This window comes from Balaenoptera ricei, chromosome 16 (assembly GCF_028023285.1).
Source record: "Balaenoptera ricei isolate mBalRic1 chromosome 16, mBalRic1.hap2, whole genome shotgun sequence".
Classification (NCBI taxonomy): Eukaryota; Metazoa; Chordata; class Mammalia; order Artiodactyla; family Balaenopteridae; genus Balaenoptera; species Balaenoptera ricei.
Genome location: NC_082654.1, coordinates 8,496,879 through 8,522,271, shown reverse-complemented (window position 1 = coordinate 8,522,271; position 25,393 = coordinate 8,496,879). Strand labels below are relative to the sequence as shown.

The following is a 25,393-nucleotide window of genomic DNA, read 5'->3' as shown; positions in this document are numbered from 1 at the left end:
GGCCCGGGAGGTGGCGCGGGCTCCAGGGCTGAGCCGCGCGCGCAGGTGCCGGCCCGGGAGGTGGCGCGGGGCTCCGGGAGGCGGCGCGGGGCTCCGGGAGGCGGCGCGGGGCTCCGGGTGGCGGCGCGCCCTCCGGAGAGCCATGGCGGCGGGGACCGGGGGGCGCGGGGCGGCGGCGCCGCCGAGGGGCTGAGCGGGCGGCGGGTGCGCCATGGCGGCGCCGGGTTGCGGGCCCTGAGGGCCGGCGGCGGGCGCGCACCATGCACTCGTGGGACGCGGGCCTGGCGGGCCTGCTGGCGGGCACGATGGGCGTCTCGCTGCTGTCCAACGCGCTGGTGCTGCTCTGCCTCCTGCACAGCGCCGACATCCGCCGCCAGGCGCCGGCGCTCTTCACCCTGAACCTCACGTGCGGCAACCTGCTGTGCACCGTGGTCAACATGCCGCTCACGCTGGCCGGCGTCGTGGCGCAGCGGCAGCCGGCCGGTGACCGCCTGTGCCGCCTGGCCGCCTTCCTCGACACCTTCCTGGCTGCCAACTCCATGCTCAGCATGGCCGCGCTCAGCATCGACCGCTGGGTGGCCGTGGTCTTCCCGCTGAGCTACCGCGCCAAGATGCGCCTCCGCGACGCCGCGCTCATGGTGGCCTACACGTGGCTGCACGCGCTCGCCTTCCCCGCCGCCGCGGTCGTCCTGTCCTGGCTCGGCTTCCACCAGCTGTACGCGTCCTGCACGCTGTGCAGCCGGAGGCCGGACGAGCGGCTGCGCTTCGCCGTCTTCACGGGTGCCTTCCACGCGCTCAGCTTCCTGCTCTCCTTCGTCGTGCTCTGCTGCACATACTTCAAGGTGCTCAAGGTGGCCCGCTTCCACTGCAAACGCATCGACGTGATCACCATGCAGACGCTCGTGCTCCTCGTGGACATCCACCCCAGGTGAGGGCAGCCCCAGGTGAGGGCTCTGGGAAGGGCTGCGGGGACTCGGTGGGGGAGGGGTGTCTTTGTGGGAGGAAGGGGCTCCTTGTCTCCCCCAGGCTCTGCTGTGTGGCTTTGGGCAAGTCCCTTTAACACCGAGCCTCCATGTCCTTTTTGGAAAACTGAGGTCGGGGGGAAGGGCCACCGTTGCCTGTCTCAAGACAGGTGCTTAGCGCATCAGCAAAGCAGGACCACCGAAAAACGTGGGTGAAACAAATAGATACATTTTTGAAGCATCAGGGTAGAAACCACAGAGGAGCCGAACTTTGCTGGACTTCTTATGCTTATTTCATGTTTGTAGTTTTCACTGTAAGTAGCACAGGAAAAGGCAGTCATCTCTGTTCACTGCTTTGGATGGTTCTGGTCAGGCGCTGAGAGCGTGGCCTGGATGCTTAGGGCGCTCCTGAAGAGCTCTTCAGACAGGAACACGCTGCTCTGCTGGGTCTTTCCTTCCTCTGGCGTCTGGCACTGCCGCTGTCTCCTGCTCCTGTGTGTGTGAGAGTCCTCGGGCTGCGCCTGCCTCTGTGGGTCCTCAAAGGAGCATCTGAATGGCTCTGAGGGGACGGGGGTGCCCTTCCCACTCTTCCCAGACAGCCCTGTCCCGTGTCTCCTGGACTTGAAGCCTGGGAACCCCTGCAGAGGGAGAGTGTCATCCTGAGGCTCTGGTGACAAAACCAGCCCACCCTTCCATATTCACCCGGCCTCTGTTTCTCAGGAAGACAGCTCGGGGCGGGCAGGTCAGGTTCACGTAGCCCCCCGCCCCTGCCCCTGCCCCTGGGAAGTCCTGCCATCCTTCGGAGCCTCTGGGGAGAGAAGGGGGAGACTCTTAGCTGAGGTGTCCTGAGCTCACCTTGGCTTTCCCCTAGAGAAGAGGAGTGCAACAAGGGGAATGGCCGCTGGTGCCCCTGCAGTAGATGCTGCTGTTTTATATCCTGGTGCCCCAGACGCTAGAAGGGGGGTTTTGGTGTCAAGATGGCATGAAACGTGAGGCAGGCAGAAGGTACCAGTGTGGAGGAGGCCAGCGGCAGGGAGGGAGCTCGGCCCCTGTCGTGCAGATGCCTCCCCGGCCAGGGAGAAGCTTGTGGCTGAGGGGGACAGACCAGAGGGTCAGTGTGACCAAGAGCTCCTTCAGTTGTGGGTTTTTTCTGCCCACGAGCAATACAAAGAGAAGACCTTGAACTTCACTGCGTCTGAACACAGGACATGTATGCGTGTGTCCGTTGTTCCCCTCAGGATGGCCCTTCCAGATTACATGCTGGACCAAAGCTTCCAGTCACAGAATCTTCCTCCCAGAATCATGTACAATATGTACATGTAAATGACACCAGGGCATACGAACCATGTATGAAATTGTGTGAGCCTCACACACACAGTCCTATGTGTTCATATATCAACTGCATGGGTAACAGATCACTCCATGTCACAGGTGGGCCCTCCTGCCCGCTGACACAAAGGCATGCACTGACTCACTGCATGTGGCCGTGCATGTGGCCGTGCAAGCCGGAAGGGCTTCCGGTGGGAGGATTGCCCTCGTTTAAGAATCGCAGAGCTCTTCCCCTTCCTATCACCTTGGGGCGGGAGGACCTCACTTTAGGAGGTGCATCGTCCCTAGGACGTGCACGGGGACTGCTCTAGAAGCTGTAGACAATGTTGTTTAACTCTCGGAACTTGGACAATTTCTACAGTAAGCCCACTTGCCATCAGTCTAACAGTGGAGGAGGGAATGAGCTGGGAAAGGAATCAGTTCTTATCTAGACCAGTATAAACCCCGTCTCCACTCTCCCTCCAACTTCCAGAACAGGAGGGCAGTGGCTCCTTTTCAGCCCATTTAGGATGTAGGGTCGCCTCCAATCTTGCCGGTCTCTCACGGACTCCAGGCCAGACACTACAGAGAGAGCTCCCAGGGGTGTCAGGAAAAGAGGCAGTTGCTCGGCTGCCCTCCGGTCCTCTCTTCTCTCCTCCACTTCCCTCCGGGGAAATTTGACTGCTTCTGAGCCCAGGCTGCTCTGAGGAGACCCTCTTCCCGGAGCCACGGACAGGGCCCTGCAGGGCCAAGGAGCAATGCCGGCCTACGCTGGGGAAAGGAAGGGCTTCCGGTGGGAGGATTGCCCTCGGCCAGTTCAGACAGGCCCCGCTGGCTGAGGGCTGGCCTGAGGTTACGGAATTGTGGGCAATGGGACAGCACTGCCCCGTCAGTGACCACAAGCTGCCTTCCTCTGTGGGGTCGGTTCCCAGAGTGAGAGCATGGATGGTGGGCCGCACGGGAGGGCACCAGCTCCCTGACAGCAGATTCACAGGCTTCTTTCTTGGCGTCTCCAAACTCTTCCTTCCCACAAATGAGAAACTGCAGAGCTAACTCGGGGGCGCTGCCCCTAGGTCCCCCGAGCCTTAGGCACTAAGGCTTCAGGAAATTTCCTGGCCAGCTGGTGCTGGGAGCTGGGGTGGGGGGGGTCCAGTCCCAGATCAGCAGAAGCCAGGCTTCCTTATCCGGGCAGCCAGGGTGGCAGGTGGAGGTGACTTTGCTCACTGGAAGATTCACTTAACAGCCACCACACTGATGGCCTCCTGGGACTTGATTTTGAGTTCCCTGAGGCCCAGGGTGGCATTTGTCAGGAAGCTCCCTAGTGATGCCAGCTCCTTCTGCAGAGGATTAAACGCAGTGAGTGACAGGCTGGACCTCTGCTTTACCACCCCCAAAAGGTCAGGGACTCTCTGCTCTAAATTAAATCAGGGACCCTGAGAGACGTCCCCCACTCCTGCCTTCTGGGGTGGTTTCTCGAGTTACTACAATCATAAAGGAGCTGGGAATTCCTAATATTTATCACCCACCTGGTCTCCAACAGCTAGTGTGCTTGGTTCAGTTCTCCCAAACCACAACTCCAGACCAATTATAACCAGATCCTCTCCCTGGTGCCACCAGAGACGTAGAAGGGGAGCCCGGACGTTGGTGCTGCAGCCCTTCTCTCCCCGTCCAGCTGAGGGCGCCACTCGCCAGCACAGGTTAATGACTTCAGACTAGACTGTTGGCGAAGCATACTCATTCTTGTGATCAAGGGCTACAGGGGGCTGGCTGAGTGCCGAGCCGGAGGGTGTCAGAATTGTGCCATAGTAGATGGAAGGGCTCTCACTGTGCCCTTGACTTTGCAAGTGAGGAAGTTGGGAGCCCCAAGGAAGGGGGACGCTTGCCGTATTTAACAGATCTGGACTGTGGCTTCACCCAAGACTCACACGTAGGTCTGCTCCTAAGGTTTACGGATGGGGCGATAGTGCAAATGGAGTTTCACAAACCATCCACATGAATAGTTAGGATTTCTAAATTCAGCTTACAAACTGTTAAATGAAATATGTTCTATCCTCCTACCTTGAGAAATATACATTTATAACACTTGGCAAGGCTGGGTTCAAATTTAGAGTTCTCGGGCTCCTTGGAGTTCAGCCTTGTACATGGCAGGGGGAGCTGAGCTGGCCCCATGCCACAGCCGACCTCACTCCCCGCCCCGACACCCCAGCATGGAAAGGGGCCTCCTCACACAAAGTGGACACTGCAGGCTATGCCTCCACATGTTGCTCACAGATGTCTCCCCTCCGGCCCCAAGCCAAGCACACAGGTGGCACAGCCCATCCTCAGGAGGATGGGCCCCAGGGAAGATACCTGTGCACTTTCTGGAAGCAGGATCAGGGCATCTGGGCAAAGAATTCCGTGTCCCATGTACCTAGAGCTTGGTCTAGAATGGAGGATGTGGGTTCTGGGTGGGCACATCCCCTTGGCCCTATGAAGTCTTCATTTCATGGGGAGGTGCGGGTCCCTCAGTATCCAGGGCCCAGGACAGGGCCCCTCTGGCCAGGTCGCAGGGCAAGACTACTCACATCAGTCCTAACCCCAAACTCAAGGCTCTTCGCCACCAATCGGTCAGCCCCTTCCTTTGCCTTTTGTTTCATTCTCCAAAACTCCAGAAAGCAGATCTGGATGTCTCTCTGAGTACTCTGAGCGCGGCTCTGGACTGGCTACCATCCTCTGGGGATCAGTCAGGACCCAGACCCACCGTCTTGTAGCCACAATCGCCTCATTTACTGACTTTTCAGACATTCCCAGTATCATCCATCCCTCTGCTCTATTACGGAAGCCTCCTGGGGACCATGTCTTTGGCCCTATATGTCGCAGTGCTGGAGGGCTCATCTCCTTTTGGCTCAAGGAAACTCCGTGTCTTGTCACGGCCCTGGGATCGCCCCACACTGGTACAGTGCTTGCACTCTGGGCAAACGAACCCGGGCAGGAGAGCTTTGGGCCTCTCACCCTCTGCACTGCAGATTCTGCTGGGGAGTCCAAGGACTCCAGCTGCCACCACCAGGCCCGGGAATATCTGGGCATTAGCGTAGCTAGACGCAGCGTGCCCATGGCTCAGTGACCCAATGGGGGGACACCCCAGATTCTGGCATCAGGAGACCTGGAATGAGTCCTGGTCTGTCTTGAACTTACTTTGCAACCCTGGGCATGGCATAAACCTTTTTGGCCCTCCGTGTCCTCTTCTGCAAATACATACAATGACTGCTTATAGGGCTGCAAGAGTTCAAGGAGCTCAGTTTTGCAAAGCTACGGCGGGAAATAAATGACAGCAAATGCAAAGTGATTTTATTATGTTGTCGTTTTCGGAGCTGGTGAGTTGCTCCCATACGGGGCTTAAACAATACTAATGATAAGCCAGAGAGCCGCACTGCTCCCCTCGGAGCCTGGGAGACTGCCCTGCTGTCCTCTTGCTGCAGCCTCCCTGGTCTCACCTGGAAACGGGGGTGGGGGGCACTGAGCACAGAAGTTGGGTCCATTCTCTTCCTCTGCAGGAGTTCAGGGATGCAGCGACACGGTTCCAGACTGGGTGTCGGGAACTGGTGCTAGCCCTGCCTGCAGCCCGCTCTCCGGGTGGGCAAGTCCCTGTCTTCTTTGAGCCTCAGTTTCCCCATCTGTGAGCTGGGTTGAGTGGGTGAGAGCGTCTTTCGTACTACACAGGACTGTAGAGCCTAGCCAGCCCGCCCCAGAGCAGACGCATGGCCAGGCCCATGTGGATGTTAGCCAGGCACAGCACCCATCCCACACCCCCGCTGTGCTCCCACAGCGTGCCAGGCGCCATCGAAGTTAGGGAATAGCATCCGCTGCACCCTGGAGACCCAGAGAGGGTCACAGAACCAGCACGAGAGCCCAGACTCAAGCTCAGACCTTGTCTGGCACATTCCCTGGTCGCAGTGCTCTCTCTCTCTCCCTCTCTCTCTCTCTCTCTCTCTCCCTCTCTCTCTCTCTCTCCCCCTCTCTCTCTCTCCCTCCCTCCCTCCCTCTCTCTCTCTCCCTCTCTCCCTCTCTCTCTCTCTCTTTCTCTCTCTTTCTTTCTCCCAGCTCCCCTTGTAAATGCAGCAAGAGAATTTTTGCCATGGGAGGGATCCCAGTGGTTTGGGGGTTCAAGGTAGTGCTGGAACATAGTTGTTGTTTTATAAATATATGCCGAATGAATAACTAATTAGGATCCGCACTTGAGTGCTTACTCTGAGTCAGGCACTCTCCTAGGTACTTTCTGGGTGTTAACTCAGTTAATCTCAACAGAACCCTACCAGATAGGCACTCGTATTGTTCTCATTTTAGAGATGAGGAAGCTGAGGCACAGAGAGGCTGGGTAACTTGCCTAAGGCCACACAACAAGTAAGTGGGGAAGCCTGGGTTTGAACCCAGAGGTCTGGCTCTGGCACTGCTCGCCTGCTTACCACTTCACTATCAACCAGACAGGACTCCAGGCCGTGGAAGTGTGCATGGCCTGACATCCACTGACGAGTCTTGCTTTGCCTGAAAAGCTCAAGATTTTTAAGTCTCACTTTAAAAAATCTATTCTAGGGCAGATTTCTACTATCATCTCTTTTGAGAAGGTCACTTAAAAATTATTGAGTCTTAATTTTCCTAAGATGTTTTTAAGGGTTGTTCATTAATTCAAAGACGTACACTCATTAGGTGTTTTCTGGGTGTAAGATGTTGAGCTTTGTACTGTGGGAACCCAAAGGAGGAATGTGTGTACAGAATGCTTGCTATTGAATCCTTCTCTCCTGTACAAAGCTTTGCAGGAACAAATAAAATTAATTCCCTATAGGATTTTACAGTGTAGAAGAGTGACATTGATTATTCTAGCCTCTAAAGTGTCCGTTTTATTCCTGTAGAGTCACTGAAATGTTTCTGTTTATCCTTCTGAAGACCTTCAAAGCCTTAACCAACATCTGTCTTTAAATATTCCTCAGGGCTTTGGGGCAGGATTGTCTGGTGTGGCAGGGTGGGGGGCTGCTTCTCCTGGGGAGACAGCTGAGTCCTCAGACCCTCAGCAGGAACCCAAGTCCCTCCTCGAGGGCAGGGGCCGGGGAGGGCAGAGGAAGCTCCTCACTCCTTAAGAGCTTGGCAGCTGGTGAGTCACTTCAGTCCCTGATAAATGGTAGCTCTGGTTATAGCCATAACTATGAAATCTTCCGTAGATAAGTGAGGAACCAAATTCAGAGAGGTTGAGTGACTTTCTTGAGGCCACACAGCTATGAGGGCACAGCTGGGACTAGGACACATAGTCAGCACTTGTTCACTCCTCAGGGTTATTCTAAATATCTGAGAAATGGATAACATGGTCAGGGTCACAAACTGGAGGAGGGCCCGGCCCCAGTGCCACCACCAGTTTCTCTCGTGTCCCTTTGACTCATTTACGATGACTTTGGTGCTCATTTTCGAGGAGATGCCCAGAATGCTGTACTCCTCTCGTGGGGTGAGTGTACTGTGATGGCTCAGGACACCCAGCCCATGCCCCAAATCTCCAGCAATTCCTACATCGATTGCATTGAGAGTTTGGGGGGAAGTATTTTAATATTAGACAAGCAGTCCTGTGTCATGGAGAATGTGCCAAACACGCTGCTAGGTTGACCATTGTCCTGATTTGCCTGGGACTGCAAGGGCTCCCAGGATGTGGGACTTTGAGTTTGAAAACCAAAACAGTCTCAGGCAAACCGAGATGAGTTGGTCACCTCACTGAACCCAGACCTCCAGGGTGGGGACCTATGCCTTCTCTCCATGCCACCTGTATTCTGCATATGTCACAAGAGCCACAGGACTTTGGGAGAGGACACTGCAGACACCCAATGTAAATGGAAAGGGAGGAGACTTAAGACTGATTCTTGCTGTGTGGCTTTAGGCAAAGTCGCCCCCTGTCCCCGCCCCTTTGGCTTGTATTTTTCAGATTTTCTGAATGAGGTGAGGCCCCAGTGCCTCCCCAGGGATGTGTAATGACCCCAGTGATTGACAGATGACAGTCAAGGCTCCAGAGTCAGATGGCCTGGGTTCAGCTACTGCCATCACTTAGGGAGACCAGCCATCCTGGGTTGCCCGAGATGGAGGGGGGATCCTCAGACGCAAGACCTTCTGTTTTTAAAGCCAGGACGGTCCTGTGTAAACCATCCAGGCTGCAGGACTTTTAGTGCTAAAACTGGGACAGTGCTGGTTATCCGGGACAAGTTGGTCACCCTACTGCCACCCCTCACCAGATCGCTGTGTGATCTTGAGCCAGTTACTTTACTTAACTCCTCTGTGCCTCAATCTCCCTCCTTATCTGAAAACATGAAGATTACAATTGTATCAGTCCTTTGCTTATAGAGATGTGAGTATCAAGCAACAAATGCATATGAACCTCCATCACAGTAACTAAGATGGCACATATTAAAGACTCAAGAAATGTGAGTTATTAATATTAGCTATTAGAAATTAATTCATAATGTTAGTCATGAGTAAGACAATTTCAGCCAGTATGAAATCTGTCTTTACTGGGCCAGACTCCAGTTCCCAACTCTCTAAATTCCTGGAAAGACACGAGTCAGGGGAAAAAAACATCCTGCAAGAATTTCAGGGGCCTTCAGTCCAAACTAACATAGCATTGTCCCTCTGTGATCAGAAATCGGATAAAGAAGAGTCTCGATGAAGTATTAAAATGACAGTTCTTGTGGAAGGAAGGGGAGGCTGCCCTGGCGTTCATGCTGCTCGCGAACCTGGCTCAGGAATATTCTCTCCACTCCTCGCTTCTGCTGAACAGACTGACCTCACTGCGGCGCCAGGTCACTGCAGCCCAAGCCTATCTCTGCCAAGTTATCTTCACTCCTGGGCAACTCTGTCCACAGTCTTCCTCCCCGTCCAGTTTTGGAATCATATGATTTATTTTAAAAGTAAACAGTAGAAACACATGCCCACGTTGGGCCCCATGGTCTGGAGCACGTGAAGCCTTACGGCTGGGCTCGCCTTGACGTGCATGCGCTTTGGCTGTGGAAATGGACAGACTGGCGGTTGCTTGTGCATTTCCCCGTGGCTGCAGGAAAAGGGCTGCAAGAACCACTGCTCCCAGGTGGCGTGAGGTGTCAGTTCTCGAAAGGCCGGGAGCAGAGTGGAGTCAGGAGCAGGGTGTGGTTAGAGGCGTAGGTGACCATCCCCGGAGCCGTGGCCCCGATTCTCCGGGGACCCGGCGGTCCCGTAGCTTCACCGAGCTTCGTCTCTGAACAAATCAAGTGACTTCTTCAGTCACCTCATAATGCGCTACCTGTAGCTCCGGGCAGGGCTGAGGCTTTGGGATGGAAGAAACAGGGCTGAAGGTGTGGAGGAAAGGAAGCCCTGGGCCACACTGCACACAGAGCCCAGGCCACCCCAGCTGGAGAGGACCAGCTTTCAGTCACATGGACACGGGTTCAAATCCCGCCTCCACTTACTAGCTGAGCAAATCATTGGGCCTCACCGTACTCATGGTCTTCATTGTAAAACAGGGCAGGTAAAATCCACCTGGCAGGTTCAATTGTGGTGAAGATAAGAATTAGAGATATTACTTACGGAGTGTGGACTCGGGCTGGCCCATAGCACGTGATCAGTGAAGGATATGAGTACTAATAATGAGTTCATATTTGCACTTGCTTTGGGTACTGTGCTAATTGCTTCACGTGCTTCATGCATTTAATTCTCAAAGCAGCCCTTTGCGGCATCTTATTATATTACTATCCACGTTTTACAGATGACGACCCTGAGGCTTAGTGATGTCACACAAGGTGCCCAAGGTCACGTGCCTACAGCTCAGACTTGAGCTCAGGTCTTTCTGGCTGCATGGCCAAGTTCCTACACTGGCGGCCACTGCCTGCGTGTACAAATAGTAACTCGCTGTGACCTGGCAGGCCCCCCCATGACTCACCTGGCCACGACTCCACTTCTCCCTCTCTCACGCGCAGTGTGCGGGAACGCTGTCTAGAGGAGCAGAAGAGGCGGAGGCAACGCGCCACCAGGAAGATCAGCACCTTCATAGGCACCTTCCTCGTGTGCTTCGCACCCTACGTGATCACCAGGTGAGCCTGGCGAGTGGGACACGGGCTTGGGGCAAGTGGGGCGGGCACGGGGCTCTGGAGAGCGAAGCAGGGCCTGCGTGGCCTTTAGCCGTGGCCAGCCTTGCTTGGCCACATGTCTTCCAGAGGCTGGATCAGGGCATGAGAGTGAACTTGACAGGTTTAGTGAGAAGGACACACACTTTTTCTCTTCAGCCTCAAATTCTTTTGGATTAGACTCCGGACCGAAAGGCAGTGAGACTCTCTCCCACTTGATCTCCAAATCACATCACTCTAACCCTCAGCCCCCAACCCCAGGAGACCCGAAAGGAGAGGACAGGAGAGAAAAGACAGGGGATAGCACCCTGCAGGGATTGGGTTCTTACTGCCCACTGAGTGCAGGGAAGCCCAGCTCGGTATCCTCAGCCCGGACACCCTGCAGAGCCAGTGCCACGTGCCACCTGCACAGGGACCAGGGAGCGTGCTTCCTGCCCGGCCAGGGGGGCCCACCTGTCCCACGGCTCCAGGGATCTGCCACGGTTAGTCCAGGCGTTGTGAGCTTGTCACGTTCTCTCCCAATCCCAACCCCCCATGCCAGCCAAGGTTGCAGTGTGCTGGCCTCAGGGCTGTACGTTCCAGAAGCCAACCTGCTCCAGCTACTGAATTTTCCTCACACGTTGAAGCCAGCAAAAAAAAAAAAAAAAAAAAAAAAAGTATCACCCACTCAGTTTTGCTCACTGGAGGGGAAAATACCCACACAAATTTGTATCCAAAATGGCTTAGCTGTTTGGGAAGGTGATAATAAAAAGGACTTTGATGTTCTATTAGGAGGTGGATGCGGAGCCTGGGAAGTAGGGTCTGTGCAGGGTTTTGTGTGCATGCGCGCGCCTCTGTGTGAAAGAGAGAGCGCACAGCCCATCCCCCTGCATCCCCCAGCATCCTCAGTTGGCAGGGACATGGAAGGGACGCCCTGCCTCAACGTCCCCCAGAGTCGCGCTCCGGAGAGGAGGAGCTCAATGTGCCCAGGTCCCCCCGTCTTTCCCTGGCCCTACTCATACTGAGCTGAAGCCTGGCCCCCCAGAGCTCCACCTATGCCCCACATCCTGCTTTCTGCAGCCCAGGAGAATGTCTGTCCTCTACTAACAGAGGCCCTGCCAATTTGCAGACAGTGAGCTGGGGTTCCCCAGAGCAGCCCCCATTCTCCAGACACCACAACCCCGGAGTGTCTGTCACTGTCTTTTCTGTGCATGCCACTCCCTCCGGGGGAAAGCCAGGGGGCCTGCATTCCACTTTAAACATAGGACGTAGGACTGTCTGCAGGTCTCTTCATGGGTCTGCCCCAGGCAGAGGAGAGCCATCAATTCTTCCTTCTAGAACTGCCCGCTAAACCTCAGCGCTCCCGACATTCTCTGCGGGAGACCGTCCTGTGCGTTGTAGGACGTTGGCAGCATCTCTGTCGTCTACCCACTACCCGCCAGCAGCACCTCTTCCCTCCTGCTCCCCAGTTTTGACAACTAGAAAATCTAGGCAACCAGGGACCAGAATCACCCCTGGGTGAGAGCCCCTGGTCTAGGCCCGCCACGTCCAGCCAGGACGCCGAATACCATGTCATAGCATCTGATAGGGAAGCGTCCCAGGCTTCTGAGGCAGGAGCGAGCGAAGTGGGCTTGGCTCTGCAGGGGGACAATCCCAGCAGAAGGGACAGCATGAGCCAGGTCTAGAGCCCTGCGCGGGAGCCACCAGCCACAGGTCCCTCTGAAGCACTTGAACATGGCTTGTCCAAACTGACATGTGCTCTAGGTGTAACATGCACACTGGGTTTCCCAGGCTTAGCATGACTGTGTGTATATATATATATAATTAAAACTTATATTGATTCCATAGTGAAATGGTGAAATCTTGGATATATTGGGTTAAATAAGATTTGTAATTAAAATTAATTTCACCGGTTTCCATTCCCACCTGTGGCTCACCTTCTCTTTCCGTTGGACAGGGCTGGCCTGTAGTCAGGGAATCTGGGGTCTAGGTGTGCCGATGCCCTTGCTCCCAGCTCCTTTTTTCCCTTGACCTCTAGCTGCCCGTATCATCCTTTTCTGACCAGGAACCCATTGGTTCCCAGGATCGCCCTTCTGGCCGCGCTGCGAGAGTACTCAGAAGTCCCTCCCTCCCTCCTCCCCTGTCCAGCGCCCTGCATGATGCTGGAGCTTATAAGCAGTGGCCAAATCAGTGTCTTCCTCTGCGGGGTCAGGTGCCTTGAGGCAGGAGTCCTCGGAGGGTCTGAATGAGGGGACATCAGGTCCCATCACCTTTGCGGTGTTGCGGCGGACAGATCCTTGTGGTTAATCCTCTTGAAATCACACCCCTCTGGGAACCACACCCCCACACCCCCCCTTCCGTGACCGGGGGGAGAGGAGATTCTGATGAGATGCCTAGTCTCCGTGGTAGCTGGGCCCCCAGGCACACCCCGGGGAGATGGACACCTGTGAACTTGCTCTTCTGCGTGCAGGGGAGCCCTCTGGGCTCCGGGTGTGTGCTGGGCACGGCCAGGATCACACCAGAGCTGCACTTCCACCACCAGGGCCGCGAAACTGCCAAACAGGGTGGGCTGGGGTGGGGGTGAGGCAGGATTTGCTCTGACACCCACCTCCAAGGAGCCTGACCCAAACTCTCGCATCTTACGCTGAGTCCGGGCTGAGAACCACACATTGATTGTGGGGAGAAATCAGCATCTAGCAAGGAACCCATAAAATAACCCGTGCAGGGCATTCACCCTGGTATATCCTACTATCACCGGCACTGGAATCGGGACCATGCACGCTTTGGGCGGCAATTGATTCTCCTGCTGTTCTTCTCAAGCTGGTTTCCAAGTGTAGACACAACCACCCCAGTCTCAGAAGAAGCTGAAGTCAGACTCTGCTCTGGAAATGTAGTTGAGAATTTAACTTCTTGCAGGAATTGATTCTTTATGGAGAACCTAGAGCTGTGGGTTATGGAAGTGGAAGTTTCCTTAGCAGTGTCTCATCCAGGGAGGGCGAACTGATTGCAGGCCACATGGGATCCGCTGCATGGGGCAAGCCAGCGCAGTGTTGATAGGGATTCTGAAGCCAATCCAGTGAGTGACTCAGCCAGGGTTCCAGCCCGGGTCTGCCTGGAGCCAAAGCCCACGCATGGGGCCCCTTGCCCTGCACTGTTCTGCTTATCTGAGGGCATGGGGGTTCCCTCCCAGAGGATATAGGAGGGCACTTCGTGCCATGACCCCCTCAGAACCAGGAAGCTGCAGCTTCTGAGATGATAAGGTCAAGGTGTTCAAGTGTCACTTAAACCCCTCACTGAGCTGTCAGTGCAGAAACCGCTATTTCCTGAGACTCCACAGTGACAACCTCTATCCAAGCAGCCCGCCTTGCTACTCCCACCATTGGAGCCTTGTAGGTGGAGACGTGCACAAGCATGTGGGTTCACGTCAGGCCAACCGTGGGGAATGCTGGGAGCTGGCAGAATCAGAGCGTCGAGCGAGAGAAGGGACTTGTGCTGTGACACCCGCCCTCCCTCTAAGTTGATCGGGAAGGTCCGGCTGGCAGGGAGGAGGCCCCTTCTCTTTATTCCCAGTCTATTCACATCTGCCTGATAACCTTTGCAGACTGGGAAGCATCATTCTTGGGTCAAGAACCATTCAAGTCTTCCAGTAGATTCTCAGGCTTCCCTTACTGGAGAACGTGGAGTCTTTATAACCATACCTATCACTTATTCCACCCTTGTAATGCACCCAGGAGGTACCAGTGCATACCTGATTGCACCTAGTACAGCTGTCCTGCAAGGTGAGTGCTAGAGCCCTCATCTTACTGAGGGTCAGCGAGGTGAGATGAGTGGCCCAAGGCCATAGGAGTAGTGACTGGCAGAACCAAGGGTTAAAGGTCAGTGCCAGGCCTATTGGCAATAATTTAGCCCTGTGGGCATGTTACATCTCCAAAGCCTGGGGACCGGGCACTGAAAATGTAGAAATGCTTATCCGCAGGCTTTTGATCCAACTTCCTATGCCCAGGCACCTTGGCATGAACCCAGACATAGTATCCAGACTCCTGTGGGTAAAGGCAGGTAGGTGAGTGAGTTCTTTCACCAGAAGCAGCGGTGGGTTCGCATGGAGTCACCTCTGACCTCCCACCTGGCTGACAGCAACTTGTGTGGACCTGGAGCGGGGCTCAGAGGCCATCAATGCTGGCAGCTGGAGCCATCGTCAGACTCGGTGGCCTAGCGCTGACCATGAAGCCAGCAGCTCTCAGAAAGACAGTTCCCCCAACTGCACCAACCAGCCAAAGAGCCCCTTGCACCTGCACTTTGTGGCCTGTCAGATGACAGAGGGACACTTTGGAAACCTCCACCTTCACTCTTAATAGGAGTCACTACCTTCTATTCACACACTCACACCGGTTCCCAGGTCCTCAAAGCCCTAGTGGGTCACATCTGGATCTTTCCAGAGTGTTTGAGTATGGTCTGAGGATTTGCAAGAGATTCGCATCCAAAAGCTCTAATTACATTTTTCTGAATTAAAACGTACACGTCTAGAAGCATGTGTGAGGCTATTATCTCTGCAGCAGTACAGGCTTATAAATAATTATGGTTGTCCCAGATCATCGGAGTGGGGCTTTGAGGCATTTGTGGATCAGACAGCACCATTATTGTGGCTTTTCAGAGTCACGGAATTATGTCAGAGGGGTTTAATATGCAGGTGGCTGTCCGGTGTTAATATTCTATTAATAAAATGCCTTTTCCCTGCTAATGTCTCATGAACATTTAAAGCTCCAGCTTATTACTTACATGTCTTCACATATGCAGACCGGATTTTCCAGAAGTCTTCTTGGGAAGACATTGGGATTGCTTCCCAAAAGATATTCTGTGGCCCACGTTGCATTTGGTGCACAGCATGTGTGTGTGTGTGTGTGTGTGTGTGTGTGTGTGGCAGCGGGGAGAGATGACAGACGCACAGGGGGTGTAAAGAGGGGCTGTGGATTTACCACTTTAGATTCAAGGGTTGACAGTAAAGGCCTTGACTGCCCCCTGGCACCGAGTCAAGGAGCTGGGGGGTCAGCCTGGCACCAGGAAGGCCTGTGGTCTCTGGTGCCCACAGTCCAGGGTTCAAATCCTGGCTCTTCCACATCCAGGCCATGCGGCCTTGGCCCGTCACTTTGCCTGGGTTCCTCCTCTGTAGTGTGAAGAGCAAGCAACACTGTCGAAGGGGGCGGGTGGGAGGTGCTTGAGACAATGTTTGTCAAGCGGCTGCCAAAGCACTGAGCCTCTGGGGACACAGAGGAGGAGCTGGGTCTGGGGCTACTGGTATTACGGGTCTTGTTCTCATCCCCAGAATTTAGTTTCTTTGGAGAGTCCACTGTCGAGCAGAATTGAGACATTGGTTTCTCTGGGGGTTCAGAGAATGCCCGAGAGTTCTGGCAAGTGTGCCCCATCCTCCTCCCGGGACCAGGAGGGCCAGGCTGGCAGGGGCGGGTGAGAGGTCCCTGTGGGTGAGGGGCCAGGGGGCCGGCTTCCTGGCCTGTCAGCCCTCTGCTGTGACAGCCAGCAGAGACTTCCCGTGACCCTGTGCTGAGAGAAAGGACGTGGCTCTTTGGAGGAGCCCCCCCGAACAAATACAGAGCTACGGGGTGCAGAGGTGGGCCAGACACATAGGACTTGGGGTGGGGGGAGAGGGTGGGTATCTGTTCTGTGTCACCCCGAGTCAGGAAAATACCCATCTCTGTGCTCGGCTTCCGATATGGTCCCAGGCCACAGCCGGCAGCATTTCACACCTCCCACCCCAGCCAGGCTCTGACCAGACGTCCCCAGGTGCTCACAGCGCGTCTCTGAACCACCTGCCTCAGAGTCACCTGAGATGCCTGAGAAAGCGGACTCCTGCCCTGGCTTCCCCTCCCCTTGTCCTGCCCCCCATCAACCCTTCGCCTGACCTCTCAGCCCAGGGGATCCTCGGGGGAGCCGTGTCAGGCTGTCTGGGGCAGGCATGTGTGCATTGTGAGCTCGGAAGCATAAATGTTTCCCCCTGAACGGAGCCTGATGGCCGAGGTTTTTTCGGCACACACCTCAGGCGGTGCATGGAAAGTCACCTTGGTGCTTAATGGAAGGTGAGGGCAGGGGGCAGGGAGCGCTGGTTGTGGGAAAAACTCTGCTTCCCGGAGGGCGGGGAGGGGGCAGTGCCCTGCTCCGGGGGCTGCTACCTCTGCAGACCCCAGGGTCGACCCGTAGTGCTCACGGGCTCCAGGAACTCTGTGGGGCTTGGTGCCATGTTGGTGTTATGACCAGGGACCCACAAACAACCAAATCCTGCCTAACACCCCCCTGCATCCCCACGGGGTTCCTTAGCGGATGTGGATCTGTTTCCCAGCACTGCCGCCGTAACTAGCTTCCACTAAGTGGCTTAAACAATAGAAATGTATGGCCTCAGTTCTGGAGGCTGGAAGTCCAAGATCAAGGTGTTGGCAGGGTGGTTCCTTCTGAGGCTGTGAAGGAGAGTCTGTTCCAGGCCTCCCCCTGAGTTTCTGATGGTGAACTTGCAATCTTTAGTGTTCCTTGGCTTCTAGAAGCATCACCCCATCTCTGCCTTCATCCTTTTGTGGCATTCTCTTGGCGTGCATCTGTGTCCAAACTCCCCCCTTTTATAAGGGCACGGTCACATTGGATTAGGGGCCCACCCTTCTCCATTAGGACCTCACCCTAACTAATTACATCTGTAACTACCCTATTTCCAAATAAGATCACATTCTGAGGTGCTGGGGGTTAGGACCTCAACACATGAATTTGGGGAGACATAGTTCAACCTACAACAGGGAGCTATAGCGAAAGGAAACAAAGTCCCACTTAATTAACACCTGAGCCCAATAACCCCTAAACGCAGGGCTCTTGGGGCAGAGCTGGGGGCGGGGGCAGGAGAGGGGAGTTCAATAATCCACCATGATTCGTAGCAGAGAGAGAAGAGGCAGGGCGTGGCAGGCACCTAGTAGCACGCAGTGACCCTGCTCCCGTGGAAACTGTGACTGATCAGGAAAATAATGGCCCTTTCTTGGAGGAGAGGGTGTTTGGAGGAGGTGAGCAGAGCTGGACCTGGCATGAGAAGATGGGCTGGAGTGTTCCCTTTCTAAAAGGTCATCTGGAGGGGACCATGTGATCATCCCCTGCCCAGATCTAGCATTAGAAAGAAGCAGTTGTAGCAATACGGAAGTCCCTGCCCCTGCCCAGTCCCCTTCAACAAGTGGGGACTTGGAACTGTCAGAGCTGGAACAGAACAAAGCCGGCCACAGCAGGCACATGGCAGAGGGGTCCACGTGCCCAGGAAAATAAAAAGGCGGGTCAGCCAGCCCCATCCGGTCACGGAAGAGAGCATGCTAGCTTCAGCCTGGCCCGGGGGCCACACGGGAGCAGTGCCCAGGCCCAGACTGATCCAAAGCATCTCTTTGCCTGGAGGCCTTGATAGAGGCCAGATGCGGGCTTTTCAAAGCAGAAGTCGTGTACACTGTGGACGGGGCAAGTGACAGAAGTGCTGGGTAGCCCATAACCACTTCATGGAAAGGAGATTCTCGGGGCTGGAAGGGACCCCAGAACGCATCCCGTCCCATCTGCAATGTGGAGATTTGAATCCCATCATGGCACCTAGACAAGACATGGGCTGCAGTTAGATGGAAATGGGTTTCCCCGTGGAGGAGATGCCGGCTTGCTGCTCAATCTCTCTGAGCCTTGATTTCTTCGTCTGTAAAATGGGACTAACGATGCCCATTCTGCAGAGAATAATTGTAAGGTTAGAGATTGTGCACATCACGTATTTGGCCCAAAGGAGATACTTAACTGGGAATTATTATTACTGAGCCAGGCAAGTTCAGATTTTACATAAAATCTCTGAGAAGCAAATGCAACAGATTTTACCTCTTAATTATCTAAATGGTGAAATTTTAAATTGTCCCAAATAGTTTTACTCTGTGAAATCTACAGAACCTGCAAATAATCATTTTGATCTTGCTGGATGGTTTGATGATATTTGACTCTTAATAAATCCTCTGGGAGAGCCAAAATGCTCAGACTGAAGTTAGCAATGTATAGAAGACTAGACATTCTGGAAAAGTAATTTGGCATCCCATAGCAACAATGTGTTGGTATTCAGCTGTTTCATTGTTATTATTAGGTGTGAATTCTAAACTCGGGGGTTTTTGTTCCCTTAAATTCATCACTTTCCAAAATAGATTTCTTAAAAGTACAGATTTCTCAAATGCCAACAGCTCCATTTCCCCATTCGGGCTCCCAAGGAGAGGAGCACAACCATGGCGGCATACCCCCTCGGAGTCGGAGGGCAAGGGTAGATAGTGGTGCTGGAAATGGGACGCCTAATAGAAGGGCCTCGGAATGGATTCATTAAGGCTCTATTCGAAAGGGGGTCATCACAGTGGGGGATCTCACCCCACCAGCTTCCTCCTCCTTCTTTTCCTGGGCTCGTCCTCACAACCTCAGCCCAAAGAAGCCTTCAGGAAAATCACTGAAGTTGGCAGCCCAGAGTCACAGCCCAAGCTCAGTCCTCTCTGTACCTGGGTTCTCACCTGGGCAGCCCTCCAAGCTGAGAGCCACTGCTGCCTTCCATCTTGCCGACCTCCATGCCCTCCCCCCACCAGGTAGAATACAGGTGCCAGATCCCAGTCTGAGCACAGATGCTGGATTTTCCTCTACCACTGACTTGCTGTGTGATGTTGGGCAACCCCCTCCCCTGTCTGGGCCTCAATTTCCTCATTTGACAGTGGGTGGGGAGAGGGTAATTTATAATCTCTAAGTTCTCTCTCAGCTCTGTGGCCTTTTCTACCTTATATTAATGCTGGATAATGTCCAAATATAGCCAGGGGTGCTGGACACACGTGGGAGAAAAGAATAAATGGCTTGATTTGGGAGAATTCCGTTTACACAGAGGAGGGCTTTTACTGCCTCACAGCCTGGCCTTAGCACCATTGAATGGGGCTGTTCGATGGATACCTGGAGGACTCTCAGAACTGTGCCCTTTGACCTTCTCCCAAAGAATGAGGGTCACTTTAGGGTACGCTGACTGCTGCTATAGCCAGGGGCCACCAGAACCCCAACCCTGGGAAGAAGCTTTTCCCACCAGCAGATTCTTTCCTGATGCAAGCCATACTTTGAGCTTTGCTGAATATTTGCAAAATTAATCTCAGCCCTTCCTCCCAGGCAAGCTCCCTTGGAAGGCAGAGCTAGGATCTGAAGCCAAGAATCAGTCTGTCCTAGTTGCAGTGATCATAGAGATGATCTTATTCAACTCCCCCTTTTTCATAGAAGACTCCCAGGCCCCGAGAAGGGAAACAACGTGCCCAGGGTCACACAGCAGGTCAGCAGCACAGCCGGAGCAAATGGCCAGGGTGCAATTAGCTATTAGTGCAATTCTTAGATCAGCTTGGGTGCCTGGGTTCAAATCCCTGCCTTTACAGGTGACTGGCAAACTATCAGTACTTAACCTCCTTGGACGTCTGTTTCCCCACATGTAAAATGGAGATGTCTCATCTCCCACGGTTCCACGAAATCACGTGTAAAGTGCGTCCTTAGCCCAGTACCTGGACCAAAAGAAGTGCCTGGAGAACGGCCACCATAGTTATGGTTGTAAATTGCTGTTGTCACTGTCGCGGGAGGAGGAAGCCTCAGAGAAACTGAAGCGTGGCCGGGAAGCTGGGGTCAGGGGCTCAGGCTGGAGCCTGGGATGCGCCCAGCTGCGGTCTCGTAACGAACGCCCTCCCATCTCTGTCCGCAGGCTGCTGGAGCTGTCCTCCGCGGTGCCCATCAGCTCCCACTGGGGGGTGCTGTCCAAGTGCTTGGCCTACAGCAAGGCCGCATCTGACCCGTTCGTGTACTCCTTGCTGCGACACCAGTACCGCGAGAGCTGCAAGGACATTCTGAGCAGGGTCCTTCACAGGCGTCCCCTCCGCTCCTCCGGCCTCACCGGCGACTCCCACAGCCAGAACATTCTGCCGGTCTCTGAGTGAAGGACGCTGCTCCTGCTGGAGAGCTTGGAATGAGACGGCTGGTGAGAAGAAGGGGCGGAAGGGCTTGGGGCGCCTGGGCGGACTCCACCAGCCGCCACTATCTGCCAAGCCCAGGGATTCCGGTTCCCTGGCTTCGCGGCGGGTTGGAGGGGGGGGCTCTGAAGCCTGCTTCCTGGTTCCTCGAGGGCAGATGTTGAACTGTCCCTGTTTATCACCAAAGGATGACCGAGGGACGTGCTGTGCTCTGGCTTTTCTTTTTGAGAAGCTCCTTTGAGCTCCTAGACTCACCAGAGACTCCCCGGGAGTCACACCCCATCCGGTCATGGTCAAGGACACACAGTGCGGGTGGCAGGTGGGGAAGCATGGCGTCCACTGCTCACTAACCCCTGGACGCTGGGCTCCATGCTGAAGAAAAGTGGTGACCTCCATGGGGCATCAGTCGTGCTGAGAGTGGGGCTGGCAGTGGCCATTTAGCCCCACATCTGGCGTGGCCACCCTTCTCCACATGTAGTGGTGGCTGCTTTAGCCCAAATATTATTCAGCTGGAACTAAGTGAATGGCGCTCAGCTGGGACCCTGGGGCCCCCACGTCCAAGGGGAAAACGTCTGCCGACTAGCGTTGCCCAACCGTTGCTGACCAGTTGTCTTAGAAATGGCTATACTGGATTCAACTTGTATCCCTCTCTTCCCTCCCCCTCCGCTCCACAGCTAGCATTTGTGTGTGTAGACAATCTTAGCATGAAGCTGGTTTAAATAAGCAGTTATTACTACATGTAATAATGTTCTTTGAAGTCTGACCCGAAGTCGCCTTCTTCTGATTCACATGTCATAACTGTTGGAGCAAAGGAGAGGCAGGAGGACAGTGGCTGGCGTCCCCCACGCCGGTCTGTGACCTGAATTTGCAGGAATCGTTTCACCTTGTCTCACACATCTTGTCCAGCGTGTTCTCTTAGGTGATTGAACAAGAACTGACCTGAACAGGGTTTTAGCCTTGATTTTAAGGCACTGGGTTCCATTATCCTAAGGGTTCAATATCCTAGTTTCTGGAAGTCATCAACAGACAGTAGAGGCTTCCCAAGGTGATCCAGAAAGTGTCCTGTGCCCATGATGGGAGAGGGAAATTCTTATTGAAAACCGTAACTCTAAAACATATGCCAATTCACTAGCAGCCCCCATCTTGATTGAATAAAAACCAAGGTGAGTGAACCTTGAATTAAATTAAATGCTTTCTGCCCATCCATTTTTTTTTTTTCTTTTACCATGTCAAATATTGTGTGGATGCTGAGAGCAGTTATTTCTCCATCCTCCACTCTATGTGATTCCTCCAGGGTGGAAAGGATGGGTGCACAAGACTTAGAGGGGTCATTGTCTCCTTCCTGCTCTGCAAAGCCTAACTTTGGAAACATAGAAGGGAGGGCCCATTTCAATAGGGACCAACCAGGAGGAGCCTGAAGCTTTTCACTGCCAGTGGCCCCAGTATTGAAAAACGGAGAAGTGTGTGCTTGTTTGAAAAGATGGCGTTCTATTAACCTTAGCTCCTCATTTAGAAAACAAATCACTGAGCCTGGCCTACTCTTGTCTAGTTTCTAAGTTTCCATGGAGACAGACACAGCCTTTGAAGCCTTGCCACCTTCCCGCTGCAGCTGGAGGTGTGCTCACACCTGCTTGGAGGAGCCAATGGCACACACCCCTTCCCAATTTTGTGTTCTGGGACATAAGCTCGGTAGCTTGAAATCAGCTGTGATGGGCATATTTATACCAAGAAAGTCAGTAAAGGCTACAAATCGGGCCTTTTTCTCCACTGAGAGCTCATTGCTAAACATCTACCAGCACATCGCTGCCCAGACAGAGCTTTGTGTGTTACTGAAACAAAACTGCTCTGATTCAGAGCGCATTTGGCCACTCAAGTTTGAATCACAACAGACATTCTTTTTTGTGGCTCTTTCCTAGCGTCAGGCAGCTGCTCACCCTTCATTGTCACAACATCAAAAGAACCAATGAGGTCGAGGACAAGCACAGAGCCAGGAAAATATGTAGAATTGAGCCTGACCATCTCCCCTTCACACAAATACTCCTTGGGCAGCAGAGGCGTAGTGGTCCAGTGGATGAGGTCAATAGACAGTCAAGTTCGAGCAAACAAATACGTTTTCATCAATGTCAGGTTGGAGGAATAACTGTCATCTCCTCTTCCTGCTTGTTCTGTGGAGGAAACAAGTTATACTCCCGGAAGCAACTCTATCCCTTTCACCTCTTCTTTAGTGAAAAAATAAGATCTGTCACCTACAATGCCACATGTCTTGAAAAGATGCATTTCATAAATTACACTGAACCTTAGGACTGCCAAAAAACCAATAAAAACCAGTTGTATTGGCATCATGGTGACAACCCCCCAGATATGCCAGTCGGCTGGGTATTTTCATTATTATTTGAACACAGGCATCAAAACCCTAGGAGAAGTGAGAAGAAAATCGCTGCGTTGGCGATCAGCGTCAACCAACTCTGCTAGAATTACCTTTAGCTAAATGTTTATATACAGTCCATAAAATTCTCCCCAGCTTCTTTATTCCCAAGAGAATTATCTACCTCATTTGGTAATTTATCAAACGTAACATGGTAATGTGGATTTCTCAGGTAGAACACTTAGAAATGTCCAGATCAGCATCTATGTCAAGGGCCTGGGATAACTTCCTTGACGTCAGTCTAGAATAAGGCTTGATATTGAAGGCCCGAACTTGGGTAGACAGTTGGGCTCAGTGTGAGAGCAATTTAAGAAGATGGAGAATAAAGCCTCAGTGGAGAGGCTCTCAAATTCCTAAACCCACATCCGGGGCTCAGTTTCTAGCCCTACCTGATCTGAACTTGTAGGTTTAAACCCCATCTGTGATGGCTTTTTCAGTCACTCTGCAACTCTAGCTTTTCTTTACGCTGCTTCTTAGAGGGGATTTCAGGGCCCTGGGAGCCACTGAGGGAGAAGTGTCGTGGCATTTGGGGTTTGTGTGTCTCATGGTCCGCTGACCTCCCAAAGATGCTTCCCTAAGAGCCTGCCTATTTTCTACCACAGTCAGCTGGTGGGGGAGGGGAAGTTGCCTTGACTCATCTCACACCAACTGTACATTCCTTCTAGGACTCAGCTCAGACCTCTGCCACCATGAGCAATAAACCTCTCTCCTCATGTTTGTGAAGCTAGTTGTCTTTTTCATGATGCCCTTCTTTCTGAGAGAAGATGGAAAGAACAGGCCAAGTCCAGGTCCTGGCTGCTGTCCTTTTACATACTTTGGTGCAGGTAGATGATGCCGTTGCAGGGCTGCAGTGTGACCCTCGGGGGGACCGCAGGCTGTGCATTTTTAGAATTTACCCAAATTCAGCATCAACCAATTTGCCTATGATTTCAATGAGGATATTTTATCAGGTGCCAGAAATTCCTCACATCTGCTCATATCCTTTGGAGCACTTGCACCACAGGGGAGAGAGAGGTCCTGGATATATCTGAGGCTCCCACTGCCTTTCTGGAAGGTCAACAGCATCTGCAATGAAGCCATTGGCCCCTGAACTTTACTATCCACAAGAATCACCAAGAGACGTTGTTTAAAATTCAGATTCCTGAGCCCCTTCCCCGGAGATCCGTTTAAGGAGGTCTGGCAAGGCCTAGGATTCTGCATTTTCAGACATCAGGGCCCAGGTGACTGTTGCAGGTGGACTTCAAAGTCCTCCCTGAGGAAAAATGATCTTAGACACCTGGATAAGCTCTATGGAAAACTGGGTCTTTCTAAATATCTAGGTTTCAATTGTCTTCTATGGTTCCCTAACATGCCAAATAGTTCAATCTCCAGCTTACTCAAGGGCTGAGTCATTTTGTTCTCAGAGGGACAAAATTGATCACGCCATGAAATTGTTAAAACCTGTTTTCACGAGACTCTGGTGGAACAGGAGAAGCTGTCCAGCCTACCTCTGAAGGCCTTTGCAAAACAACCTCCTTCCTCTCCGTGGGGCCCCTGGCTGGTAGGCACGATGTGTTGGGTGTTGGCAGGGTGGCAGCACTCACTGGCTCGACACTGTGTTAGAGAAAAGGGAGCCTGGCGCTCAGAGGGCCCCAGAGGGATGCTTGCTTGGGTCCCGACACAGACTCTGTCCGAGCAGCCTGGCTGGGGGAGTCGATGGCTTCTAGCCCTTTCGCTACTAACCAGAGCCCTCACCCCTGCCCCTTTCCGACCAGCTTCAGACCCGGGGGGCTGAGCCAGCCGAGGCAGGGCCAGAGAGAGACAGTACTGGATGACCACCCTTGGGTGTGGGTCCTTTGTTGGTTCCCCGCTTCATCCAGCATGGCTGACCCTGCTGGGTCCCCACGAGCAGCTCGTAATAATGACAACCTAAGAGCCGGTGTGTCCTGAGTGAAGACTAGACACCAGACGCCACGCTGAGAGTCTGGGGGTAGCGTTTCCACGAATCCTCGTAATAATCCTATGATGTCGGTACTATTACTCTCTCCTTTTTACAGATTGGGCAAAATCTGTAGGTCCTCGGGCAGCATGTAGAGAAATTCGAGGGGCAGCACAAAATAGGTCTCCAGAAGGGTGGGCTGGTACTGATGGGAAGTCCCCAGCTTCACCCGACTCTGGGCACTTCAAGGAGAAGCAGGTGACTTTCCATCATCAGCAGAGAACCCCGTGCTCTCAGCTCCTGAGCTGACACCCACACCGGCCAGCTGGGCCTCGGGCCCCTCCCATCACGGCCTCCCCTGGTCTTCTCTTTCTCTGCATGTGCTTCTCGGGGTATTCGAGGGGAAGATGGTCGGCAGCAACCTCTGTCCCAGAATTTAGGTCCACGAGTCCTTTTCACCTACAGAGAATCTAACTGGCTAAACGTTGTAGGTGTTTGCGGACTCATCGTCCAAAGAATTTTCCCGAAACTCTGGGCCAGTAGCCTTCACAAGCATCAGTACAACACAGCAGTGCTCGGCACTGAAGCTGACCTTTCCCCGTCACACAGATGCCAAGAGGTTAGCATGGAGAGGCCTGTGCTGACCTGGTGGTAGCGGGGAGAGGGTGGGGAAAAGGCGGGGA

The 25,393-nt window shown here is 53.6% G+C and overlaps 1 protein-coding gene across 1 annotated transcript; it reads left to right on the top strand.

Moving 5' to 3' along the window:
* Positions 1-260: 260 nt before the first annotated feature.
* GPR26 (G protein-coupled receptor 26) lies at positions 261-20,334 on the top strand. The gene is made up of 3 exons (XM_059900556.1): positions 261-928; positions 10,226-10,339; positions 20,103-20,334. Exons 1-3 carry the CDS (start codon positions 261-263, stop codon positions 20,332-20,334), a joined length of 1,014 nt encoding a protein of 337 aa, XP_059756539.1.
* Positions 20,335-25,393: the final 5,059 nt, after the last annotated feature.

What these genes read in the sequence shown, in the direction of transcription:
- GPR26 (XM_059900556.1), top strand. Translation starts at nt 261, where the DNA reads ATGCACTCGTGGGACGCGGGCCTGGCGGGCCTGCTGGCGGGCACGATG. An exon ending in CTCGTGGACATCCACCCCAG is followed by an intron (nt 929 to 10,225) that starts GTGAGGGCAGCC and finishes TCTCACGCGCAG; the next exon opens with TGTGCGGGAACGCTGTCTAG. An exon ending in GCACCCTACGTGATCACCAG is followed by an intron (nt 10,340 to 20,102) that starts GTGAGCCTGGCG and finishes CTCTGTCCGCAG; the next exon opens with GCTGCTGGAGCTGTCCTCCG.